This window comes from Haliotis rubra, unplaced genomic scaffold (assembly GCF_003918875.1).
Source record: "Haliotis rubra isolate DU_JTF1 unplaced genomic scaffold, ASM391887v1 Scf250, whole genome shotgun sequence".
In the NCBI taxonomy this organism is placed as follows: Eukaryota; Metazoa; Mollusca; class Gastropoda; order Lepetellida; family Haliotidae; genus Haliotis; species Haliotis rubra.
The window spans coordinates 82,604-108,210 of record NW_025766559.1 but is presented as its reverse complement, the minus strand read 5'-3'; the positions used below and the strand labels follow the sequence as shown (position 1 = coordinate 108,210).

Genomic DNA, 25,607 nt, shown 5'->3' with positions numbered 1-25,607 from the left:
TGCAAATGAGCTACTCCTACGAAGATTTCAGAGAGCGTTATACAGCTCATGCAAAAAGGCTGTCTGATCAGAGTTTTAACTTTTAAAGCCCCTTTTCAGCTCTCAGAAAGGTTTGTGGTGGACACTCTTTCGCCACAATAACCAACATTATGTCAATGCAATTCACAGTTTTGATTTGAAGCGTTTTAACATGTGTGTGGTGTTTCCAGGTGAAGAATTGACTTGGTTTTGCATGTGTTTATGGAGGTTGCCATGAACGGCAAAGGCTTCCTTTGTTCGGACTTTCGCAGCAAAATTGTCAAGCCACGATGTAACCAAAATACTATTTAAGCAGCGTTACTCTCACTCACTCACCATTTCAGTGAAAAAAAAAGAAACATCTCTCCGGTCAAATATTTTTATTCATAACACCGAGCAGGCCAAAGACTTACACCATGCATATTGCTTCCAACTAGTATAGTATCCTCATTTGACAGTACTACAAAAATCAAGTTCGATGGTAATAATATTAACAAGGACAAATTTTACATGATTACTGTAATATAAACTGTCATTGTTCTGTTTAGTTGCATATGTCGATCAGCAAAACATAATATGTAGAATTGTCTCATATTGTTAACACACAATGGGCAGAAAATAAAAAGTACTCCATTCCCTTAGTATTATCGAAAGTGCAAAACTTGTAAATCTTTTTCTGCTCAATATCATGATACACGGTAGACCACATTAGATATTAGGTCTCGCCAGCTCCACGGGACCGATAGGATAATACCACCCACAGGATCCAGTTTGTTTGCTGGACCCTGGACAAAAGCATGGGTCATAAGGAAGGATAGAAGCATCAACTGGAACCAGACTGAGTGGCTTCTGTAACTCCGCCTGTCTGCGACCACGCCATATGTTGTTGCGGCAGTAGCGATAGCGGGTTCTAATGCCGGACACACAGCTACCCCAGGACCCCCAGCTGGACCAACTTTTGTTACACCCAGGGCAAGGGCGACTCTGAGAGCTCTGACCAGTGCAGCCACAGGGCTTGCATGAGCGTTTCCTTCTCTGTCTGTTGAAGATGCATGCGCCCCACGACGACCAGGCCCCCCAGGTGGCCGTGATATGTTCCTTCCAGTGATTGAGGTTAATTTCAGGCAGAGAACTGCATGGGACTCTGGAAGATGGGAAAAATTCATAACAGTCTTTCACAATAAGTGTAAATAAGAAAACATGTCTGCAGTATACTTAGCTATAGATATTGAAAGTGAAACCTCACAGTATTTATAACTGCTTTATTGAACAGATATTGTATGAAGAATACTTACGGAGTTCCTTTGACGAACGCGTTCTTCTGGATCTTGAAGGTGTCCGTATTGTCACAAACTACTCTGGACAGACTCGCCTTCCGGATCTCATTCAGCTGGTCTGATAACACATCAGTATGTAATTGTAAACATGAAACAAGCCCATACATAAGTTAGCCTTATGAATGAATTTTGTTATGGATTATATATTTGTTCAGAAACTGCTTCGAAACGTACAATTTTCTTCCAGGGGAATTTCCTTTTTACAAAGAGATACCTGTTTACACATCAGCAACCGGTTAAATTTTATGTAAAACCTGAAGTACACTTACACCTCACGAGTGGTCATCGCATGTTTCCAATAATCGTCTCTAACGACTGAAATTGCTTTTACGCCGTTTTTAGCAATATTCCAGCAACATCACGGCGGGGGACACCAGAAATGGGCTTCACACATTGTACCCATGTGGGGATTCGAACCCGGGTCTTCGGCGTGACGAGCCAACGCTTTAACCATTAGGCTACCCCACCGCCCCGTCTCTAACGACAGCAGAATTACATCAACAGAGAAAGCTCTCGAAAGTATAAATACCATTTTCTTTTGCCCGTCTCTTTAAACATATAACGCTGCATTATGTCATGAAAAATAGTTACACCGTCTACCCACAATAATGGAGAAAAGAGTATTTTTCTATGAATATTACATTCTGTGTTGTGCAGCCAGCAAGATTTGATTTAAATGAAAATAATGTATGTCAAAACCACCATTAGGTATATGAGAATCCAGTGTTTTCAAAATTCAGACTCACTCGGAGTAAATTTGACATAAGCGTTGTTTTCTTCAAACCAGAATCGGTCTCCTTTCTTCAGTGCCTGGAACTGTTTCCCCAGGAGACAGGTGAATGTGGGACCCAGAAGTCCTCCTGGAACAGGTGTCTCTGACAGAGCCCCAGGAAACAGGTCGATGTCGTGGATGTGTCTGTAATAGACATATGCCTATAGATCGGTGTGACTCGCGTCTACAGAAATTCCTGTCTCTGTTGTAGTTGGGTTCGGTCGGTTGTTTTACGCCGCGCTCAGCAATATTCCAGCTATATGGCGGCGGTCTGTAAATAATCGAGTCTGGACCAAACCATCCAGTGATCAACAGCATAAGCACCAATCTATGCAATTGGGATACGATGACATGTGTCAACCAAGTCAGCGAACCTGACCACCCGATCCCGTTACTCGATCGCCTCTTACGACAAGCATGGGTTACTGAAAATCAATCCTAACCCGGATCTTCACGGGTTGTTACTTTTGTACTTGTCACCACTAGTTGTGGAAATTACCGACGTGGTCAATTCCCGTTTCAGTTAAATCTCGCGACAAGTTCTGACGCTAACCCTATTGGGACAAGAGTAGAAACGCAGAACGTGTTTCCCTTCATTCAAGTAAGCATGTATCAACATATAGTTCGGGTTTAGTATTTACAACACAGGACTCAGGGATATTCTCACTATACTAACAGGACACCAGAAACTTTTAACTTAGTGTTATTAATAGTCATTGTTTAAAATGTTTTAACAACAGCCCAGCTCTATGAAACCACAAATGGAGTCATGTTGGAATTCGAACGTGACGAGCGAACGTATCATCAATGAAGCAAACAACAAACACTTGTCTTAAATTGCAAGAAAGATTGTCTACATCAAATGATGTACCAACAAATTCATTTTCATACATTGCATTACAATCAAAGGAAGTAGTTTCAGAGAAGTATATGTAAATGTATATCTGTACATTAGCGCTTTACACCCTAATATAATCGAAAGCAGGTTCTTTTGAAAAGGGTCTCCACTCACTTGTACACTTTCTTCAGAAGGTTCACCGCAGCTGTTGTGTGAGTGGCGGGGGAGAGATCAGAGAAGGATGTCGCTGTTGGAATGTTACAGTACTTCCTCCACTTGGTGTAAGACGGGAGCCCGTGGTCTCTCCCTCTCTGGATGTTGAGAGCTGCCAGGTCAAGACTGTTGCCGTTACTGTCGACAAACAACCTGTCCGTAACCTCCTGTGTCAGTTTGTGATCTGTGTTCTGAACACTGTCCTTGACCAGTCCTCTGCAGTAATGACCAACCTCCCTGTTGTTGACGTTCAGAATGAGATTCGTCTTACCGAAGATCTTGCTGAGCTGGTCCTGGCCGAGATAACTAAATGAAGAGCTGTAGCTGGCAAAGTGGCTGTGGATCATGGAGTGTCCCATCCTGAAAGCCGCAGTAGCGAAAGCGTTCCTGATGCTGGCGTCCGTCGTTGTGCTGTAGACGTTGGCGTACGTACTCCCAGATCCAATTATTGCCAAGCCATACTTGATCATGGCTTGTTTACCCATGATGATAGGCAAGTATTCACCGTACGTGATTTTCTGAATTTAAATTTGATATATAATTGCATTTCCTTTCTCAAAGGGTCATTCTCAGTGTATACTATGTGTCTATACTATACGGTGTCTAGTATGTAAAATCAAAATTTGAGATATTTGCGCTGGTGATCATGATCATGAGTTTGGTATTTCGATACATAAACAGTACTTCAGACTATCTCTGGTTGTCAGACTGTGAAGAAAGTCTAATGTGATTCAGATTTACACTGTGACTATTATCCTGAAATCTACGAGATGGAACAGACGGACCAAAAATCATTTGAGTGAAAACGATATTCGAACCCCGAACTCTACACATCGATATTTTCCTGTGTCACATTGATAGTTGATATAAGTTAGTTAGGAAGTACATATTTGCCGGATTGAAAAACAGTAACTCAAGATGAATAGAATGTTCGCACCTGTGCTATCGCGCCGACTATCCTCCTGGATTCCTGGAAGAGTTTCTCATCGTTCCAGTGACAGTTGAGGGCTTTTAGTTTTGCAGCTATTCGGTTGTGTTCCTTTGCGAAGATGGTGTGCGTGCTCTGAAGAGTTGGGTTTTCATTCACTCGATGATCACCTTGACGGATAAAAAATAAGCGTTGAAAACAGTATTGCCTCAAGCATTTTGGTGTTATCGAAATTGAAAGGACAAAACACAGAGTTGCCACCAGTATTGAAATCTCCTGTCTGCAGTGATTCATGAAGTCCATTAGATAGTTCAGTCCAATAGCACGTAAGGTGACAATTCTGTGTTTAATTTTCAACGTTCTGCGATCAAATGCTCTAAGATAATGAGTTTAAAATGGGCAGCAGTCACTGCTAATAGCATGTGATAACACAATATCTGATTCCGTTGAATGCACAATGTTTACTGCAGGTACTTTGATAGAAGAAATGTGATGCTCATGCTGTTGATCACTGGTTTGTCTGGTCCAGACTCGATATGACCGTCTCCATATAGATGGAATATTGCTGATTGTGAAGTAAAACTCAACTCACTGACTCAGTCACTCAATTTAACCCTATCCGCTCGTCCTACCTGCTAGGAAACAGTAGTTTGGACTGTTTGGTGTGGTACAACTACGTTGAGAATCGGCAGGCAAGTGTGGAGATTTCATCTTGAGTTGACCTGAAAAAGGTTTCGGTGTAATCGTGCCAATTTCTTCTTGAAAGTTGCGATTGATAATGGACTTTTTTGTTGTCATTCTTTGAATAGAAAACTGTTTATTTCAGGTTTAACTGAAGAAAGCTTGTAGGGTCTCACTCAAAATGATTAGTTGTGCTTCATGAGTATTGGCTACATAACGCCCTTGCCGTAACCTCCAAGAACACTCTCCCCCCTCTCGATGAATGTGATGTGCGGAAACACGACAAACCAATCAGAACGCACGTAATGATTTCGGTACTTTGATAAAATTAATCCCAAGTATTTAAATCGTGTATGGCATTACGTGATTGTTTAAGAATTCATGAAAAATATACTATTAACAAAAAATATGGGAACACCCTAAAATTTGATAGTCGTATATAAACTGAAACTTGGTGAGGTCATTTATATTCTAAGGTAAATGTAACTTTTTGTGTGCTTAATAGGCACTTTAAACGACATGTTGGAACATGCAGTGAAGCAACTGATTCAATATTCGTTGAGTTTGAGTGAAATGAAACATTGTTAAAAACAGCGAAAAACAAGGGTACTGAAACACACCAGCACCATGTTTGATTCAAACGCCCAAACACAACAGCCTAGTGCATGTGGAAGACAGACTTCCCATGCAACTTGTGGCAACTAGGCACTGGCAGTTGTGAATCGGGTCCGAAGGGCTTGGGACATAACATATCGGTCATCTGCCCTTGATATTTTTATGGGTATTCCAGAGCGAGGTCTGTCCTTTACTCTACCAGTGGCAGGAACCTGTCCCTCAGTCTGTGAATGACAGAGGGAGACACCTGAAGACGGAGAGCAACACTTCTTTTGGATTCACCATCCTGTAACCATGCAATGGTCCTGCTTCTGTTGCGGGCGCTTAACGGTTTGCGCTGTGGCATGGTGGAGAAGATGTAGCTTCTTTTAAAGGAAACGTTGCTACAAGCTGCATGGGAGGTCTGTCTTCCACATGCACTAGGCTGTTGTGTTTGGGCGTTTGAATCAAACATGGTGCTGATGTGTTTCCGCACCCTTGTTTATCGCTGTTTTAACATTGTTTGTTGTTGATTCAAACTCAACGAATATTGAATCAGTTGCTTCACTGCATGTTCCAACATGTCGTTTAATGTGCCCATTAATCACACAAAAAGTTACATTTACCTGAAGAGTATAAATGGCCTCACAACGTTTCAGTTTACATATGACTATCAAATTTTTTCCCTGTTTTCCCATATTTTTTGTTTGTAGTATATATATCATCATATAAAAAGTACAAACAACATAGGTAACAAAATTGTGATGCCTAATGTGAAGTTTTTAATATGGGTAGGGCCATGAGAGATTCAAATACACGCACATGCGTGTGTTTAAATTACGGCTCTCTTGGGCTCAATTGAGGCTTGTTTGGGTGATTGTACGTTCGCTTTTCGACGTTTTAGGATATGTATGTATGCATGCATGCATGCATGCATGTATGTATGCATGTATGTATGTATGTATGTATGTATGTATGTATGTATGTATGTATGTATGTATGTATGTATGTATGTATGTATGTATGTATGTATGTATGTATGTATGTATGTATGTATGTATGTATGTATGTATTTATCGCTACGAGTTTCAAAACAGTTATATTATGTAACTATATCTATATGTAACTAGTCAACTTTAATCTTTCACATTGGGTTTGTGTTTCTGCAGCCACTTTGGTCTGACTTTTGGGTGGTCATTAATATTTATTTCAGCGTATTCATTTTAAAATCTACCAGGGGTATGGCAGCAATGTTACACGAATGTATAGTTTGAGAAATAGAAATGACGTCACTTCATTCCATCCCTCTAGTTATTGATAACAAACTGTTTATATTATAATCAATGGAAATCGGATATACGTTTTGAAGACCAGTTAGCAAAACTCCAGGTAAAAAAGTTTGGTATATCTCTCTCTCGCTTTCGTTGCTCTGAAATAGTTATTGAAACTGGCGGGTATGCAGAAACATCAAAGAGAAAACAAAATATGTCAACTATGTAATATGAATACTGTTGAGGATGAATTACATTTCCTTCTAATCTGTCCTATCTATAAGACTCTACGAACCAGATACCTAAAGCCATACTATTGTAAGCATCCAAGTGTAAAGAAAATTAATTTGATTGTTAACAGGTACTACCACATTATTATTACAGAATCTGGCAATGTACATCTATTTCACTATGAGTTTAAGAAAAATTATTGTTATAGAAAAGAATTCGTAAATGACTTCTAACTAATCATGTAAACATAAAATGTACTACAGGCCCGTGACCTTTTACGTACTGAATAAAGATTGATTGATGGCGGCATTGTTAGATGTCTAATCAGATAGTATGGGACAATGTTTGTCATCCGAAAATCCACACCATTGTCTTATCCAGTAATAATAATAATTATTAGTAATCAGGGCTCCCCTGATAATATGAACTGAACTCACATTGCTGAAGGTTGCAAATAGAAATAAGCTAGATGGTCCGTTGTTGTATTTATGTAATTCAGAGTCACGAGTATTATGTATAAAATGTATACAATATACATATCGTGAGTCATATCTGAGGACATGTGGGAAATGAAATTATTCCTTCGATGGAACTGACAGTCCGTACATATCCTTACCGTTCACAAATGTTCGTAGTTTGTTCTGTTCCGTCTGTGAGGACCCGTACACATTTGAAGCGTCTATGTAGGCTGTGATCTGGTTCAGCTGTTCCACGGGAACTGGAACAGGCATATTCATATATTGTCACTTTTCCACTGTGTGACATAGTGTCTGTTTTTTTCTATTTATGCCCTTGTATTTGGAATTGTTGAATTCCAAGTCTGTGTCCCCAACTCACAACAATACAGCTATCACGATATAAAGTTTTATGACTGACTGACTGAGTTTGGTTTTACGCCGCTTTTACGCCGCAATATTCCAGCAACATCACGGCGGGGGACACCAGAAATGGGCTCCACACATTGTACCCATGTTGGAACCACTAGGCTACCCCACCGCCCCAGTTTTATGAGATTCCAATAGTATGTATGTCACTGATGATATTACTTGCTTGTGTGTGTCATTGATGACATTACCTGCTTGTGTGTGTCATTGACAACATTACCTGCTTGTTGTGTCATTGTTGATATTACCTGCTCGTGTCATCATCATTGACTGTATTACCTGATTGGCAGTCAGCGTTTGCTACTTGGACCGAGCGCACAAAGTTCATACAGGTGGACTTGAAGTGTCTGTCGGGTTGCGGGATGACGATGGGGAAGCACTGGGGCCTGAAAAGACAGACACTGACCGGTACAACATAGCACAGGATGAATGTGGATGATTGTACATTTGTTCAGACTTTTAAGATTGCTGAGGAAGCATGAATGATTCCATCATTAAGACCTGGTCTATTCAGCTCCAATCTTCAGCAAATCTTCACCTGGTATTAACCATAAGACTGTACTACGAAAATCACATAGGGAGCAAACCATAGACACCACTGTTAATTATAAATTGTAAAACTGGATTGCCTGAATTAAGTACACATTAATAATCATACATAGTAAGTGACCTTTCCATTTCACTGTTCAAATTGTATTATAATTAAAGGAAGTAGTTGTAAACTCGTAACGCACAGGTCCAATACAATACGAATAGACATTGGCGCATATTTCAACATTATGGCACCCAATGCATTGTTAAAATACATTTACAAAATATTCATAAAATACGAAGTCATGTTTAAACAAAACTGAATTCTTATGCATAACTATTCGATTTGTGTTCGCGATCTCATGAATGTTTTTTTTTTTAAAAAGCCACCTTACAAAGCTGTAGTATGACATTTTTGTACTCATTTTCGTCCTAAAATCTAGTTGTTTTCTATCGTTATCGTTGATCATAAAGGACCAAAACGTCGCATGGATATGTAAACACAGACAATGGTTTGGTACCTATATACAAATGTGAATTTCCCACCTGTTGATGACAGATGGTTGTACAAATGCAGCAGCTCTTTTTCCTCGATGAACAACAGAATGACAACACCCAATAGAAGAGCCGCCATACGAACCTATATCGAAAATGATGATCATGTTAATTATTATTATGATTTAATCTGAGTGAGTTAGTGAGTTTAGTTTTACGCCACTTTTAGCAATATTCCAGCAATATCACGGCGGGGAACACCAGAAATGGGCTTCACATATTGTACCCATGTAGGGAATCGAACCCGGGACTTCGGCGTGACGAGCAAACGTTTTAACCACTAGACTACCCCACAGCCCCACCATCTGAACTGTTCTATGGACTTTAAGCACCGTTCTCATGATCACGGAAAGGATTTTCTTGTTTTTACTTGAACAGACGAAAGATGATGTTGTGCAATCATGATATACTTTAATCATAAGCACTAGTTGCAAAATACAGAAATCGATATATTGCATTCACGTGCCCCCGATTCACGTTGAGATTGCCACTTTCCTGCAACAAAAACGGCGAAACCGCGCTATCGATGGTTCAAGGGAGGGTACTCTCTCTCACTACATTTGAACTGAACAACATAAACAAGCGTTGTCGACAAGAAGTCAACAATATCTGACGAATTAAATATTCATAGATACAATCTAAGGGTCACTTGTTGATACAAAATACATGAAATAGTTACTACACAGTAAAGCAATTATAGATAATAAGATTTTTGTAGTTTTATGCCTTTTTAAAATGAGTACCCACTCACAATAATCTCTACAGAGATAAAAATAAGAAGGCTCACATTTCTGTTTTCATTTTGATGTATACAGCTTAGTTGCTGATATCGTATGCAAAAATGATACCCCAAAAATTGTGTAATAGTTCTAATGATGAATCGAGTAACGCAGTTTATCACTTTGAAGATCAGGGTTAGAAGTTGTCTTCAGTAAAACATGCGTAACAGAATCGGTGGTCAGCTTCGCTGACTTGGTTGACACATGTCATCGTATCCCAGTTGTGCAGATCGATGTTCATGCTGTTGATGACTGGACTGTCTGGTCCACACGCTATTATTAACAGACCGCCGCCATATAGCTGTAATATTGCTAAGTGTGGCGTTAAACAACAGTACAGTCAACGACCAACCAACTCAGCGCCATGATTTTTCTTTCTCGAATACGAAATTAATAAGCATAATAAGTACTATTCAGACAGTTCGGTGCATGTAAGAACGACAGTTTAGAATTGAAACTCGAATAGAAATCATTTTAAACTTTGCTTAGCGAGACGTTGTTGCCGGCTTCGGCAATGGAAAAACAAACACTAAGGTAAATTAATATTTTTTTCACAAAATACAATTATACTGTTACTACCAGACAGTTGTTGAGTGGGTGTGCTGGTGATGTCGTGATCCAGGAACTGACCCCACTGCATCAGCATGTGAGTGTAAGAGGCGTGCCGGTCAGCGTTTGTTGATGGGGTGTGGACGGTCGTGCTGACCAGGCGGGCACTTGGTAACTTTGTGTTCCACCCCTGGGTGGCTTTTTCTCGTGGAGAGGAGATACCTAAAACAGATACCCAATCATAATCAATCGAATAATGAGATGGTAAGCACCGTGTTTCCCAAATACATATCGAGCCAGATTGCCATGGTATGATGCATACCCTTCATGGTAAAACCAGGTGTTCATTTCCACAAAGAGGTGCACACCTATCCATACCCATCACAACTTGAAATAGTAACATTTCATTTTCATGGTATGTGAGCTTAATGCGGAATGAAAGTTAAAATTAATACAGATCTTACACGTCTTGGTGACACCACCGAGCACGGATATGGTACCCACGGACACAGAATCATTTTTAGGACGAATCGGGCAGAGAATAACACAGTGGGCCAACAAAACTACAATGTGACATATTTACCGTCATCATATGCTGGGGACAACCATCGTCTCATTGGAATGGATGCCATGCCCCAACTTGGGTTCGCGAGGTTGTTGCAGGAACCATCAGCTGTTCGGTACTTGGAGGACGTGCTACACTTTACGTTGGAACCGCAGTTGAGCTTTGAACCGAAACCACTCTTCAGCACCGATGGAACAGCTGCTCCGGACACGTTCGCCCTGCATTCATCAGTAAACCATGTAAATGTTCAATCTCAAGAACTGCTGATATTTAACGAGCAGTTTTTTATTGATCCCAACTTAACATGGTACCCAAAATTAGACAGGTTGTAATCATAAGTGTGTGCAACATTAATGTACGATTAGGGATGATTACAGTTATGAATCCGTGAAGACCAGGTTTAGAATTTATCTTCAGCAACCCATGCTTGTCATAAGAAGCGACTAACGGGATCGGATACGATCTCGCTGACTTGGTTGACAAGTCATCGTATCCCAATTGCGTAGATCGATGCTCATGCTGTTGATCACTGGATCGTCTGGTCCAGACTGCCTCCATATAGCTGGAATATTGCTGAGTGCGGCGTGAGAGATTATAGAAACGATTTAAATCTAATCCGTAGATCAGTCACATGATAAATACTGTAAATCAACAAACTAATGCGTGTATTAAATAATGCGAGTGCAAACCTCAAAACGAAAATGCGTGCATTTATTAATGCGAGGAGGCAAATCAGGAAATGGTTGACCAGAATGACTATACTCACTAATGACTACACTCACAGTATATGTATACACAAACATCCCCAAATTAGAAATATTTCAGTTTGAACGGGCGCTTGGTGGGGCCCCGTTGGAAAATCTACACACGCGATATCATAATGGACAATAGGTGTTTAACTGTTGTGAACGTAGTTGAGCTAAAGAATCTGTTCATTTTCGGAGTACGAACTATTCAAACCACTCACTGCAACTACTGAGCGACACAGTGGCGACATATAAGCTTTCCGTTCTTTTTGCGTTCAGATTTGCAATTTAATTATTCCTTGGGTGGGGGTGTTTGTGTCAGTTGATCCACATAGTAATATTGACGTTTGGTATGGTTCAATATGGCTGAAATATTACCAAATCTCATTAATGCGTAGCGTGTCCATGAATCACTGGTCTTTTATGAAAAATATTTGTGTCTATCCGGGAATAGATTACTTCCCTAGCTGTCGAAGCTGCAGAGCAATATTGCACAACGCCACCAATGCCCACGTTCAAATGAATATCTTATACCAAAACCGCCCACGCCAGTGCACACACATAGATTGACGGGCCCAGATTGACCGAGGTCATAATATCTGCGTCAAGCGATCAGGATGTGAAAACAAAGGGTACCGAGAACAATGAGGAATCGGCTAACTTGGTACATGGGATGCAAGGTCAGCATACTTGTCACTTTTTTCCTGAACCTTGCCAACCACTGTCAAAATTGACTGAAATAAATTATTTCATTCGTGTCATCAAAAAGGACTAAATCAGGATTGTTGGCTTGGATCCTCGGGCTCTATTTCAAAGAAATAATGTAGTTCTATGACCTCCGATCCTCTACATATTGTGAGTAGTACCGTGGATGGACCTCCGAGTCAAAACCAGGCCACAAGCAAGGCGAAGACGGCAAGAAATTGATCGAACCTGACCATCATGTCTCTTTAAATACTATGTGTTAAGGCTTGGCATCCGGTCAAAAGGTGTACCTGCAGAGAGCCTTACAGAGTTATTTTATATGGCTCTTCGCTCTTTGGTGACACTCATTTCTGTACCTCCAAGGAGAATTGAACCATCAACAAATCACTATATGTCATTGGGATTGTGACCAACATCCTTGGCTCTTTCAAGATAACTGTGGAGTGCCTTGTTTCCATCATGTGTTTTGGCATTTTTCACAAGAGTATCACCAGACAAAAAAATGTCTTCAAAAGTGCACGTGAAGAACTCTGACGTGTTAAGTAGGTATACAAAACAGCTGTTGACGGGTGGCAGGCCTAGGATGGTTTTCACGAACACGTCGTCCCAAAATGTCCCCGACATGTTCAATTGGGGCGAGGTCAGGAGAATAAACTGGCCATTGCATTCACTGAACACCTTTATTGCTGAGCAAGTCTGTAACAACACGATGAGGTCTGGCGCTATTATATTGAAGTATTCTGCCTGGTCAAATAGCGCTAAGAGCAGGAATGACAAGGCGTTCCACAATCTCGTCCCTGTAACGAATGCCAATCAGATTGTCTTCAACGTGATAGAGGGGGTTATGTGAGGCAACCTGAAGCCGCCCCAGACCATCACAGACCCATCGCCGAACCTGTCATGCTCACGGACTGCGGAATCCCGGGACCGTTCACCACGAATGCTCCCATCCTGGAACGTTAAATTGAAGCGTGATTCATCCGTGAACAAAACTTGAGACCAATCACGACGATTCCAACGCATATGGACATGGCACCATGCCCGTCGTGCTTCTTTGTGACGTTGACGATTTGGTCTCACCACAGGACGTCTGCTACCGATACCAGCAGCACGAAGACGGTTCCGAATTGTCTGTGCGCTGACGTTCACATGTGTGGCATGTCGGAGACGTCGTCGAAGGGCATTAGCAGTTGTTTTGATGAGCTTTTGTGCCGTCACAACAACATAACGGTCGTCAGACCTTGAAGTGGATCCTGGTCTGCCTGGGCGTGGGTGTGGGCGTTCCTGCAACCTCCCAGTTACCTGAAATCGTTCCCATAGTCGATGAATTACGGCTGTGGTGGACCAATTTTTCTAAGGCTAACTCCTTCTCGATGCCACCCGATAGCTCGTCCACGGTCTTCAATGCTCAGAGGTCGATGCACCATGTTGAATAACACAATGAAGAATGTCCAAATGTCTGCAACTCCAGTTTCACATCCACGGGAGCAATTGTTACTCATGAATCATGCAACGCACGAGCGTGCGTTTTGCGCTTTGGCAGATACACTCATTCCATATTATCCATGTTTGCATTTGAACAAATTTTCATTTGTTTGTGGTAATAATGACGGGCGCCAAAACGCAACCAGTATGAGCACAGGTTTCAATAACAAGTGTTAGTATAGTCTGAAAATAGTGTCAAACAAAATTAGTACTGGAAAGGCTACGAAATCCCATTTCTGGGGTCCTTTTGAGATTCTTCTCCTTGACCTTAACATCTGTATTTTCGAAAGAAAACACCTCTGAACGTTGTTTTGGTGCATCATTTATTGTTTACCGTTTGCATTAAAGACGAAGTGTACATTGTAAAGGGTGTTCCAATACTCGTTTGAATGAGTATTTAAACAACTGAGGGCTCTATTGTGTGACATGATTCTTCTGGTGTTGGTGTCAATACTCTTAATTTCTGGTTTCGTCCAATCAACAACACTAAAATAATATGAGAAGATGGGTGCAGCATACGTATTTGTGCCTTGGACTTGTTACGAGCGTCCAGCTCTGAGGTCAAGATTTTCGTAAGTCCTCTTTCTTCTGAAAATGATATATTTGTCGTGCTCAGAGGACATACCGATGTCATTAAAGGACTCGACATGGTGAATCTGTTTTCCAGTGTTTAGTCTCCTTTGGCAACAAGTTCAAGGTGGTCCCTGTAAAGATGATGAGTAAGAGGTTTGGAGGATCTGTGCTGAGGAGACCCAGGATGGTAACCGTCCTCTTTATAGAGCAAAACGGTTAACAGATTCAGTGGCAGACAGAAAACGAAGGACTAAGGGTAGACCGAAATGTTTCATTCCTAATAGAAATGGGTTCAGCATATGTCGTTGCGAATACATCTCAAGATGAGATGACTTCCAATACATTGACGACTAGGATAGAATAAGTAATCGTTCAGTGATGCCAAGACATTCTAGCGGCCGGAGTTGTTGATAATATTTTATCTAATGACTACATTTTAATTGTCCCAAATTCAAAGCTTTTAACTTTAAATTTGATTTAGCATTTTTTCTTTTGTTGTTTTGTATTTTGTTTTAATTTTTTTAAGTTGATTTTTGACGTTCCGTTATTGATTTTCCTGAAATTAATTTCAATCAAAGCTTTTTGCCAGAACTTTACTGTTTTTCTTTAGATGTTTTTTAATTTTTACCATTTTGTGGCTCTTCGTCATCCGAAACTGTCTGGAGCAGCACACACACAACAGCCGATGTCGTGCAAAGACATGTCCGCATTAAGATTGACAGAAACAATTTGATTCAAATTATTCATTTGATTCTGTGCAAAAGATTTGTCAATTTTTTTGGTTTAGTTTTTAGTATTATATCATATTGTTTTACAGATGAAAATAAACTGCAGCAGAGAGGTTGGGTTGTCCTGACACAGGTTCATCATCAGCTCATGTACCCTTGCTGAGGGAAGATCAAAGCAACAGGTGATACATGCAAAAGAATATAAAGTTTACAGGTCCATATTATTTTCCAGGTATACCTTTATAACTATAATACTAAATGGTATGAATGGTGTTTGATTAATCATTCAATTCTGAATTATGCTTACGCCTTCAGCAACTGTGAAGCTTGGAGGACATTGATACGATGATTGTTTCCCTTCTCTATGCTCTCAGGTGATGAGAATGTGAACTGGTTGAGCTGATCAGTTGTAGAGCCGGGTTCAGATGCCGCTTGGTCTGTTGAGAGACACATTAATCAAATGTTGTGTTTGTGGGAATAAACGTTCACTTGTTAGATTGTTGCTTTAAATTATTAAAACTATTGTATTACACACATTTCAGCTAAGTTAATAGGAGCACACACAGAATCATTTGTTTTGTAGACAGATATATGGATGTGGCAATGCTTGTAGGACTGACATTTATACCATCTGAGGCCTTCATTTTCATGCTTCATAGCAAAAACTATCCGTGAAGATCCGGGTTTAGAACTGGTCTTCAGCAACCAATGCTTGTGGTAATAGGATTCTAACGGGATCTAGTGGTCAGATTCTCTCTCTTGGTTGACACATGTCATCGTATCGATGATAGCGTAGATCGATGGTCTTGCTGTTGGTCACTGGATTGCCTGGACTAGACTAGATAATTCAAAGACCGACCCATATAGATGATATATTGCTGAGTGCGGCGCTAACTAAACAACAAACAAACAAATCATAGCAAAAGCAGTCACGGAGAGATGCAAACAGTATTTCACCAAGAGATGCAAACAGTATTTCACCAAGAGATGCAAACAGTATTTCACCAAGAGAGTGGCATCTTACCTAACTCCTGAAAGGAACTTTCTTGACTCTGTTCCGCCTCAAGCTGAACTTCGGCCTGGGAAAGAGCAGCTTGCTGTTTGGCTGCATTAAGGTTGACGCTCGCAGCTTGGACTTCCAGGGAGGACAATGCTGCATCAGAGTTTGCTACCATCAGCAACAGAATCAGCTGTGAAATAAGCACTGCCGGCTTCAGCATTGTGGTTCTGCGTGATGAAAATAGAACAGTGTTTACATTTAAGGTAGATACTATTATTCACAAAGTTGTTTTTTGTAGATTGTAGAGGATCCGGGTACAAATTAATATAATTATACAACTATATATAATCGAGAAGAATGCATCGCCAGGAACAGCAGAACATGTTAATTATAATGTATCTTAGTGATATTTATTGATATGAGTTTACGAACTTAAATACATAAAGTGACTCGCTTTAATAAAATAATATAGCAATGTTTGCTTTATTATCAAAAACTGCAAAATTAACTCATTGTCTTTAAGAACCAAGCATCTCGCAGTTTTAGTTCTTTTAATTCATTATATTGATCATTGGCGTAGTCTATGTACATTGCATCGATGTATACAGTATATACTGGTACGTGACGATTCTTAAGTTGAAATTACTATAAAGGGTAACCCGAAATCTGTACAAGGAATTGGTTGGAAAAAATACACGAAAGAAGTTTGATACAGTTAAAAGGTGTATTCTAAAATTATTGAGTTCCAAATCTATACAAATCCCTCAAGAGCAATTACAAAGACAGACTGAGTATAAGTACAGTACCTATAACTACTATAACTGGTAAGCTATCGTCACTCTGCTGCTCGTTGTAATGTGAGATGGAATGTGAGACGACCGAGGCAAGAACGCACCCCTTTTGTTAGTCTGTCTTACAGTCCCTGAACCATATTAATTTGCCCAATGCTTAGGCATCCCTGCAATGCTAAAGACCTAAATGAAGCAAGTCTAGATTTCTTCAGGTTCAGGGCTGAATCTCTGGTCTGCCTTGGGCTCCTTTTCAATTTAAATGGGTTTATTTGCTACTATCAAATTTACATGTATTCAGTGACTAAACGTTAGTCTACCTTTTTGTATGTATAGGAAGAATCCAGAAGTTGTATTCTGGAACATTCTCTAACTCGCTAGGACAGACAACGCTTGAATATTTGAGATGTTTTAGAAACTTCCAGATCAGGCTTGACTCCGAGTATAAGTATGACGCCTAACATACACATGAGCTCGAATAAATCTCATCAGGAAGAATGTAATGCAAATACACTCTTCAACAAAAGAAACCAATAGGCCAAAAATAATACAATGAATACAACTGGTTCATAACATCACATGTGTAATTTTTCTGAACTGCATAATTCATTTTGCAGACAACATGTTATCGATTTGCCGTCAATGAGTATACGATGCCGTCATTATACATACGAGCCTCAAAATGATGACAGGTATATTTGTACATAAAGGATATCAACGAAAATAAACATAACAGACAAATATCACAAATTCCTTCACAACTCAAAACATCTTAAGGACTTATAATGTGAACATTTTATACATTCTATTTTCTATTTCTGAAACTAAATAACCCCGTTGATATACTTGGTCCCCAGTGTCACGGGTCGTAAATCGAGCCTTGTCATGGTTCAGTGACCGTAGGGCCCTCCCGCTCCTCGCTGCTCGACAGTCGGTACAACTCGATATCTTGGCTCTCGGTGCTCATTTGTACATAACTAACTTAACACTGGTTACTCGCTCTACAGAACATTGATTTAGTTAACCCACAGATGAGAGCTGGTCTCAGCTAAGCCTAAACTGGATTCCTTTGCATCTTCTTGATTGTCTTGCCAGAGAGTGTGAATACATGACACGTTTTTCTGGATAACAACTTATGTTTCTTTTTCATACGCCGTTTCAGAACTAATTCTTGATCTTTCATCATCTTTCACCTGATGAAAGAGCAGGACTTAGCACTGAAACGTCGGATAAAGAATAAACAGAAGTCACCTAATGAAAGAGCAAGACTGAGCACTGAAACGTCGGATAAAGAATAAACAGAAGTCACCTGATGAAGGATCAAGACTGAGCACTGAAACGTCGGATAAAGAATAAACAGAAGTCACCTGATGAAAGAGCAAGACTTAGCACTGAAACGTCGGATAAAGAATAAACAGAAGTCACCTAATGAAGGATCAAGACTGAGCACTGAAACGTCGGATAAAGAATAAACAGAAGTCACCCGATGAAGGATCAAGACTTAGCACTGAAATGTCGGATAAAGAATAAACAGAAGTCACCTGATGAAAGAGCAAGACTTAGCACTGAAATGTCGGATAAAGAATAAACAGAAGTCACCTGATGAAGGATCAAGACTGAGCACTGAAACGTCGGATAAAGAATAAACAGAAGTCACCTGATGAAAGAGCAAGACTTAGCACTGAAACGTCGGATAAAGAATAAACAGAAGTCACCTAATGAAGGATCAAGACTGAGCACTGAAACGTCGGATAAAGAATAAACAGAAGTCACCTGATGAAGGATCAAGACTAAGCTCTGAAACGTCGGGTAAAGAAACGACAGAAGTCACCTGATGAAGCAGCAAGAATCAGCTCTAAAAACGTCGTATAAAGAATAAACAGAAGTTGTTATCCAGAAAAACGTATTATGTATTCATGTTCGTCCAACTTCTAAATGCCTTTCAAGAACTTATCAGAGAGTGGTTTTAGCTACCTTCGTATATTTGCTCATGTTTTGTTAGTCAGCGACCCCTGTCAGTATTAACAGGGATCTTAGATCTCTTCCCTGTCTTTAGTTACTTTTAGCTGCTAATAATATACCTGTCACCTTTTACCATGTTTTCAAGCATTACTTTTCCTATGTAGTGACAATGACACCCAGCAGACAATGCTGGTCTTAAGAGTCGACCAAATAGATGACGTGGTCAGGTTCGGTGGCCTTGTTTGATAACGTGTCATTGCATCTCTCAGGCGTTGACCGTTGGTCATAGTCAGTGGATTGTCTCATCCGGTTTCGATTATTTACAGGTCGACGTCCTTCAGCTGCATTACTGAGTTCGGCGTTAAACCACAACAATACTACAATTGAATGTGTTTTGACACTTATCTTAAGTAGTATCTGCAACGGAATTATGGTCTTAACTTGATACCATCTGGGCGGGTCAAATGCTGTCAAAGCAGATATTTTGTAGTTATATATTCAATTTATGGTATAAACATATCACCACCTGTCACGGTCGAAAAGCTGGAACACTGTTTTCTTCATTTACTGATACAACAGCTGTAACTTAGAAAGTATTAGGGATTCATGTCGGTCTGTCGTGGGGTTTAAGATTATCGTTCTTCAATACATTGTAATTATTTGTCTTCAATACCAACGTCCTTCTGTCGGGGATAACGGCAACTAATACATGTTGATTAAACAAGTCAATTTCGATAATCCTTTAAGCACATGATACATTAATCCTAAAATTAATTCTGTTTGTGTATCTGGTGGACAGATGTATTGTTCATTTCGAAGAACTTGTTTCATATGATAATACATGTCACTGTCCGCTGTGAAATGACACTGATTCAGTCGTTTAGCGATAAGAATTATTTTCATGTTTATCCACCATTAAACACTGATGTAGAATTCCTTTTCACTGGCACTATATATCTGTTGCATCCTGTAAAAGTCTGGCTGGTGATGAAAATATGTTTGTGGGAAACTATCTATTTTTGCAATGAAGCATTTGTTTTTAATTTTGTTAAATTTTTACAAGTGATCTTCATCTCATCTTGATTTGATTTGGATTGATAAATAATTTGTGCATTCGCAAAACGTTTTATTACCCTGTGACATTTTGGCAAGAGTTTGTTGCTGACGGATTTGAATAAAAGTAATGAAAGAAATGTTTGTTGTTTAACGCCGCACCTGGCAGTATTTCAGTTGTAAGAAGGCTGTCATTAAGACAATCCAATTGTACATTAAGACAATGCAGCTGTACGATGAGCAGGCCATCGGGTCTTTCGCTGTTAGGTTGCCTTTCAGACACATAATCGGAGCGGACCAACATTCGAACCTTCAATCATAGTGTTCTGGCGAAGCAAAGGGACACAACTCTGCACTCACATTCTGCACAAGGTTGCAGTTCCATGTGATCATATAATTAAAGAGTATACATAAAGAAGAAAAAGATTTTCTTTCAAATATATAATGTGTTCATTTTTAATCTGAGCCAGACCTCAGAGATTTGAGGCCTGATTTTTATGTCCTGAAATGTAAATCCCTTCACCGCCCTGTATTTGCATAATTGTTGAATGGGGCGATCAACAACCAAAACACTGAAACTGGGTCACTGGGTCGCATAACCAGACTTTTCACGGTCCAGTGACCGTAACGCCATCTCTCATTGTTGTTCGACAGCTCGGCAAACTTCGTCCCTGCTCGGCTCACTTCACGATACACGTATGACCTTCATAATGGATTTGGTTGTCCATAACTTTTACTCACTAGCAGATAGTTCGCTACTTTCGTCATGAATTGGTTTGGTGTTACACATGGGTAGGTAAGCTTATTCATGCATGGAAGATGTTACTTGGGTTTTCACGCAGTTCGGGTATGTTTAATTCTATGTAGATATTTCCAGGTGTTTACGGTTATTGTTGTCAACTTGAGAATTGTACATCAATGTTTAGTACATTGTAAATATTTATCGTTACCTGTGGGTAACTTATGTTCAATTGGACATATCACTTCGTTGTCACGTTTAGCTTGATAACGGAGTAAGAATCTACACCATAACATCGATTTATGCAAGTTGTATACATAAAGTGGTATTTTTCGTTATTAACTCACTAACGTTTAGAATGCCGTTCAAATAATTAACTTCTGTTCAGTTATTCATTTGGTAGTTACATCTCCCCTTTTGATTAAGTAGAGTGTTTGTACTACTTGGGTATTCTTTATTTTATAAAACACATTTCTGGTTATTCTCTTAGGCTATGCGAGGACACTGTCGGAAACTGCAGGTTGTAACCTAACCATCGATGTCCGCGTGTTCGGTGTAAGACGTTAGGCTCTTTCTGGCAAAATCGTCACGAAGCCTCGCTGGACCGTAATTTGGTCGTACTGCTACTGGTTTATCAGGTCGAAACGTAGTTTCGCTGCTCTGTATTCAAGGGGGACTTAAATCTAGTGCTGCTGAGCTGAACATGTTGGCTAGGATGTTATATTCCATACCATTTATTTCTATAAACCCGTGGATAACCAGTCTTCTTGGGATTGCTTAGTTCAGAGCAAACACCTTTATATAGTCGTGAGTCACGCTACTCTTCAAGAACAAACACCTGTAAGTTTTTGAAGTCTGAAAGTTCCCTGTTCAGTCCAAGTTTCAAGCTGAATTTGTCTCTAAGGTGAAATTTCTCTGTATATATACCCCAAAAATGTCATTAGAATATTCAAAATGAACTGTCAGCCGATGGTACTTAGTCTCATTGTATTTTGGCAATTCCAAAGTTCCCATGAACATAGCTGTATCAAATTAGGAGACGCGTGACATATGGGTAATCTGAAATAAATGTCCCGCTTTAATGCGGAAATTGAGTTTTCTATAAATCTCTAATTTAAACACATTCTGTGTTCTTACTGATAAAAAACGATAATAAACACACATTTGTTCCAGTTCAGTGCAAAATTTCGAATTGCGGAATCGTCAAAGATCGAATCCCCAAATTAGTGAAGCATTTCTGGTGTCCCCCGCCGTGATGTAGCTGGAATATTTAAAAGCGGCGAATTTAGTCAGTTCAGTTCAATTTCTGGTTTCCGAAAAATCCAGTTCCGAGAGCACCCCGTAGCTTTTCCTGAATTTATCAGAAACTGGTTTCCTACAATCAGTTCGAGAGCCGCCGCGTGTTCAGTATCAGAACTGCGAGTGATGAGCGCAGAGCGTTCATGTTATACCGTCTCAGTAATCACTGTGCGAACCCACGCGCGCTTATAGACGCTGGCCCGGCCGTGGGACTATATAGGACTATGTTTCCTCCGACCGTCACTTGCTAACCCACGCGCGCTTATAGACGCTGGCCCGGCGGTGGGACTATATAGGACCATGTTTCCTCCGTCCGTCACTTGCTAACCCACGCGCGCTTATAGACGCTGGCCCGGCCGTGGGACTATATAGGACCATGTTTCCTCCGTCCGTCACTTGCTAACCCACGCGCGCTTATAGACCCTGGCCCGGCGGTGGGACTATATAGGACCATATTTCCTCCAGACAGTCACAAAAGTACTGTCGGAAATGCTAGAAAAATGTTTTTTAGCCTTAATATTTGATAAAGGTGATAAATGTACTATGTTGTTAATATATCAACTCGCCTATAGTGTACCTAATTTTTTTCCCAATCGATTTAACTTTCCCATGCATTAAAAGGGCAGTTTACAGGAGAGAATATGGTACCAAAACAACAACTTAAGATTTTTTCAGAGTTCAACAACAGAAATCTGAAATAGTCTTTACATTTATGCTAATAATACAGGTGGTGTAAAAATATGAATCAACGTTTTTCTTTAACAAATAAATGTTGAATGTTTGTGTTACTTTACTTAATTATCGTGTCTTTATTGAAGAAATATTAATATAAATGTTAAGATCTTGATAAATAAGTTTCCCGTCATGCATGCATATCTTTATCACAGCGTCCACTATGGCCAACTATTTGCAGTCAATTGTTGCAAAGGTTTATAAGTTTTTTGTTCTTGAAAAAGACAGAGGTAAACCTTTCATTAGTTTAGAAAGGGTTTATTACAGTACTTGTAGAGCTGTTGTTATGTCTTACCAACAAGTTTACAATATTGTAAACAAATCAAACAAGACAGGGACCGTCTCAAAACCAAAACCGGGACGTAAAACCATCCTTGACAACTTTGACAAGGGAGTACTTAGACGGGCGGTCTACAAACTTTAGGAGAAGAATAATATATATATTCTAAAGAAGCTACACCAGTGACTTCGTTAAATCTTTGGCCAATGTTCACAACTAGATTACACTGACCGAATTACATCCATATTTTTTGCAATGAAATATACTGTTGACATGCAAAACACTTATTAAAACGTTGCACATTTCTACAGTCAATCGATAAGATAACACAATGGATAGGATTCTTTCCAATGTACAGTAATTCGTTTGTTTATTTCAAAACAAACACACATACACAAATGCACAAATGATCTCCTACATAACCAATACGTATACTATACGTACACATATTCAACATTTTGAAGAAAACATCTATTGAGATGACACCTCCCCCGAGCGTGTGCTCAGGTGTCAATTTCACCTGTCGATACCGTGCATGCTGATGACGTAACACAGGCAGTTAATGTTTGTATCAAATAACGTCCCACTACCCGTTATTTTTCTAAGTTTTTGGTATTTTCATCAGTAAAAACACATTTTAGGGCATGTCTCAAAATCTATTCCCTCGGTCTACATTAGGTAGATGTTTCTTAAAGTGATATTTGTTATTTAAGTAACTGTAATACCTCTGAATTTTAAATATAAGTCAAAAAGCATTTTTCTAGCATTTCCGACAGTACTTTAGTACTTCATTTCCAGACATGGTTAGACATGACAAAGACCTTTGATATGACATGTCATATATTGGAGATGAGCGTACCGTATTTGCGATGCAAGTACCGATCTCTAATAGAAGCATGTTTCTAATAGACAGAGATATGGTCATCGCGATGCTCTTGAAATCAGCTTCAAGGTACCCCCAACGCTGCCTTTATAAAAGGCTTTTTTATTTGGTAACACTGGGCTTCTGTTTAGGCCCGATCTTAATGGCCCAAAAGACGTATTTTAGGGCCTGTTTCTCAGTGCTCATTTCTAATTAATTACCAGTCCAGATTGTTTAGTATAGTCTCACCCCCATGTACAACAGCATTACATTCATACAGCACCTTGGGATTAGAATACATGTGCCATTACTTATGCCTTAAAAGAAAATATACGACCTGAATACAGATAATATCTCAACATTAGTGATAAACATGTTTCTCCGTCCTTGGAAAATATAAAAGCAGGCTGTGTTCATAGTGCTAACTCACCTCCAGTGACCAGAGCAGTTGACCATTAGACAAGATCCAACGCGTCTCATCCCGTATCACCACTGACACCAGGAGCGTATTTACCAACACCAAGCATTATTCTGAACCACATTAATAACTCTCTTCTCTTATAACGGGGCATACTTGTTTTAGTTAGTACATATTGTTGATTTCATTTCTCCACAGACTGCCTTTGCTTTGACAATTCTAGTTCTGCGCATATCGTCTGTGTTTTGACAGTGCTTGTAAATGACTTGCATAAAAATAATTTGAATGGTTTCTGTCAAATAATAAACTGACATTAACTCCATGTGTTTTACAAATTTTGGCATACGAGGAACGTTTGGATTAAACCTACACACTTTGTTTCTTTAGTTTAAGCAAACAATTTCGAGAATCATTTTTCTAATTCTTCCTATTATATATTGGTATCACCCAAATCTGTAGTCACCGTGTACACGTTAATGCTTTAAGGAAGATAACAGGTGCTCTTTTGCATGTAAAATATGTTCATTAGTGATCTTATCGCAAAGGGATTTACACAGCCTCTGTCATCTCATGAGATATAAATCCCTGTTCCTTCCAATAGCTATATTATTATTTATTTATTATTTGTTAGCAACAAACATTAAAACTGTGATGTGATGGGGACTAAGTACATAACATACTATTGATGTATACTACAGCTATTTCTGACTTTCAATTTAGAAGATCCTTTAATGTGTGACAAAATTGTTACCAAACTCACATTATCAACTATTACCTTGAAGCCCATGTCCAAAATGACTGCATGTACGCATATAAGTAATCTGTCAATTTGAAAATCTGGAAATGTACAATCCTAGGAATTGTACAATCCAATCATTCAGTACACACAAACTCTAATCAATGCCACAATACTTACCTCAGAGAGATCAACTCTTGTATGTAGTTGTCTTCTTTTTAGCCTTTCGCTTGCGTCATGGGGATTTATATCACTGTGAACGCCAATCAGATTGCTCACGCTTCTCATCGTTGCTTATCCGTGTCTGGGGACAAATCAGCGAGAAGTAGGTGACGATGGCCGTAAGCTGCAAATCTGGATAATGTGTGTCATATGAAAGAAGGCGGTACAGCAATACCGGGTACACACACATACGTTAAACGGGATAGGCTTTACTTTAATAGTTCTATTAGGGATAATGCTGAACTTAGGACCTGGAGTTTTCAGTATATTTGACATGATGTAAAGATACCAAATGATGCTATGTCCAACCTTTCGTACATGCGGAATACCTGTAACAAAAGAGTACATTGTACGAAACCGCACGAGCATGGGAAACTCCACCAACAACACATCGTTATTGTACACAACACTACACTTAGTGTTCATGTAACAAAGAAAGAGCCGTGTGCACGATTGTGAAATTAAATTATGTCGCATGTTATATTTGGGATTAAACCATCTCAGTAAAGTACAGTCCCCATGGTTCCTAGTAT

At 39.6% G+C, this 25,607-nt stretch overlaps 1 protein-coding gene across 1 annotated transcript; it reads right to left on the bottom strand.

Moving 5' to 3' along the window:
• Positions 1-383: 383 nt before the first annotated feature.
• Positions 384-25,162, bottom strand: LOC124279486 (myeloperoxidase-like). Its single transcript, XM_046715306.1, has 14 exons — positions 25,033-25,162; positions 16,008-16,210; positions 15,291-15,420; positions 10,765-10,964; positions 10,212-10,403; positions 8,845-8,938; positions 8,047-8,153; positions 7,500-7,601; positions 4,739-4,828; positions 4,116-4,276; positions 3,140-3,696; positions 2,102-2,271; positions 1,314-1,413; positions 384-1,162 (listed from the first exon to the last, which is right to left on the bottom strand). Exons 2-14 carry the CDS (start codon positions 16,201-16,203, stop codon positions 727-729), a joined length of 2,535 nt encoding a protein of 844 aa, XP_046571262.1. The 5' UTR covers positions 16,204-16,210; positions 25,033-25,162; the 3' UTR covers positions 384-726.
• Between the last annotated feature and the right edge of the window lie 445 nt (positions 25,163-25,607).

Coding starts and splice junctions, on each gene's coding strand:
- LOC124279486 (XM_046715306.1), bottom strand. CDS start 16,203: ATGCTGAAGCCGGCAGTGCTTATTTCACAGCTGATTCTGTTGCTGATG. Junction 8,154..8,844: donor CAACCATCTGTCATCAACAG/GTGGGAAATTCA, acceptor CTGTCTTTTCAG/GCCCCAGTGCTTCCCCATCG. Junction 7,602..8,046: donor AAACGCTGACTGCCAATCAG/GTAATACAGTCA, acceptor TGCCTGTTCCAG/TTCCCGTGGAACAGCTGAAC.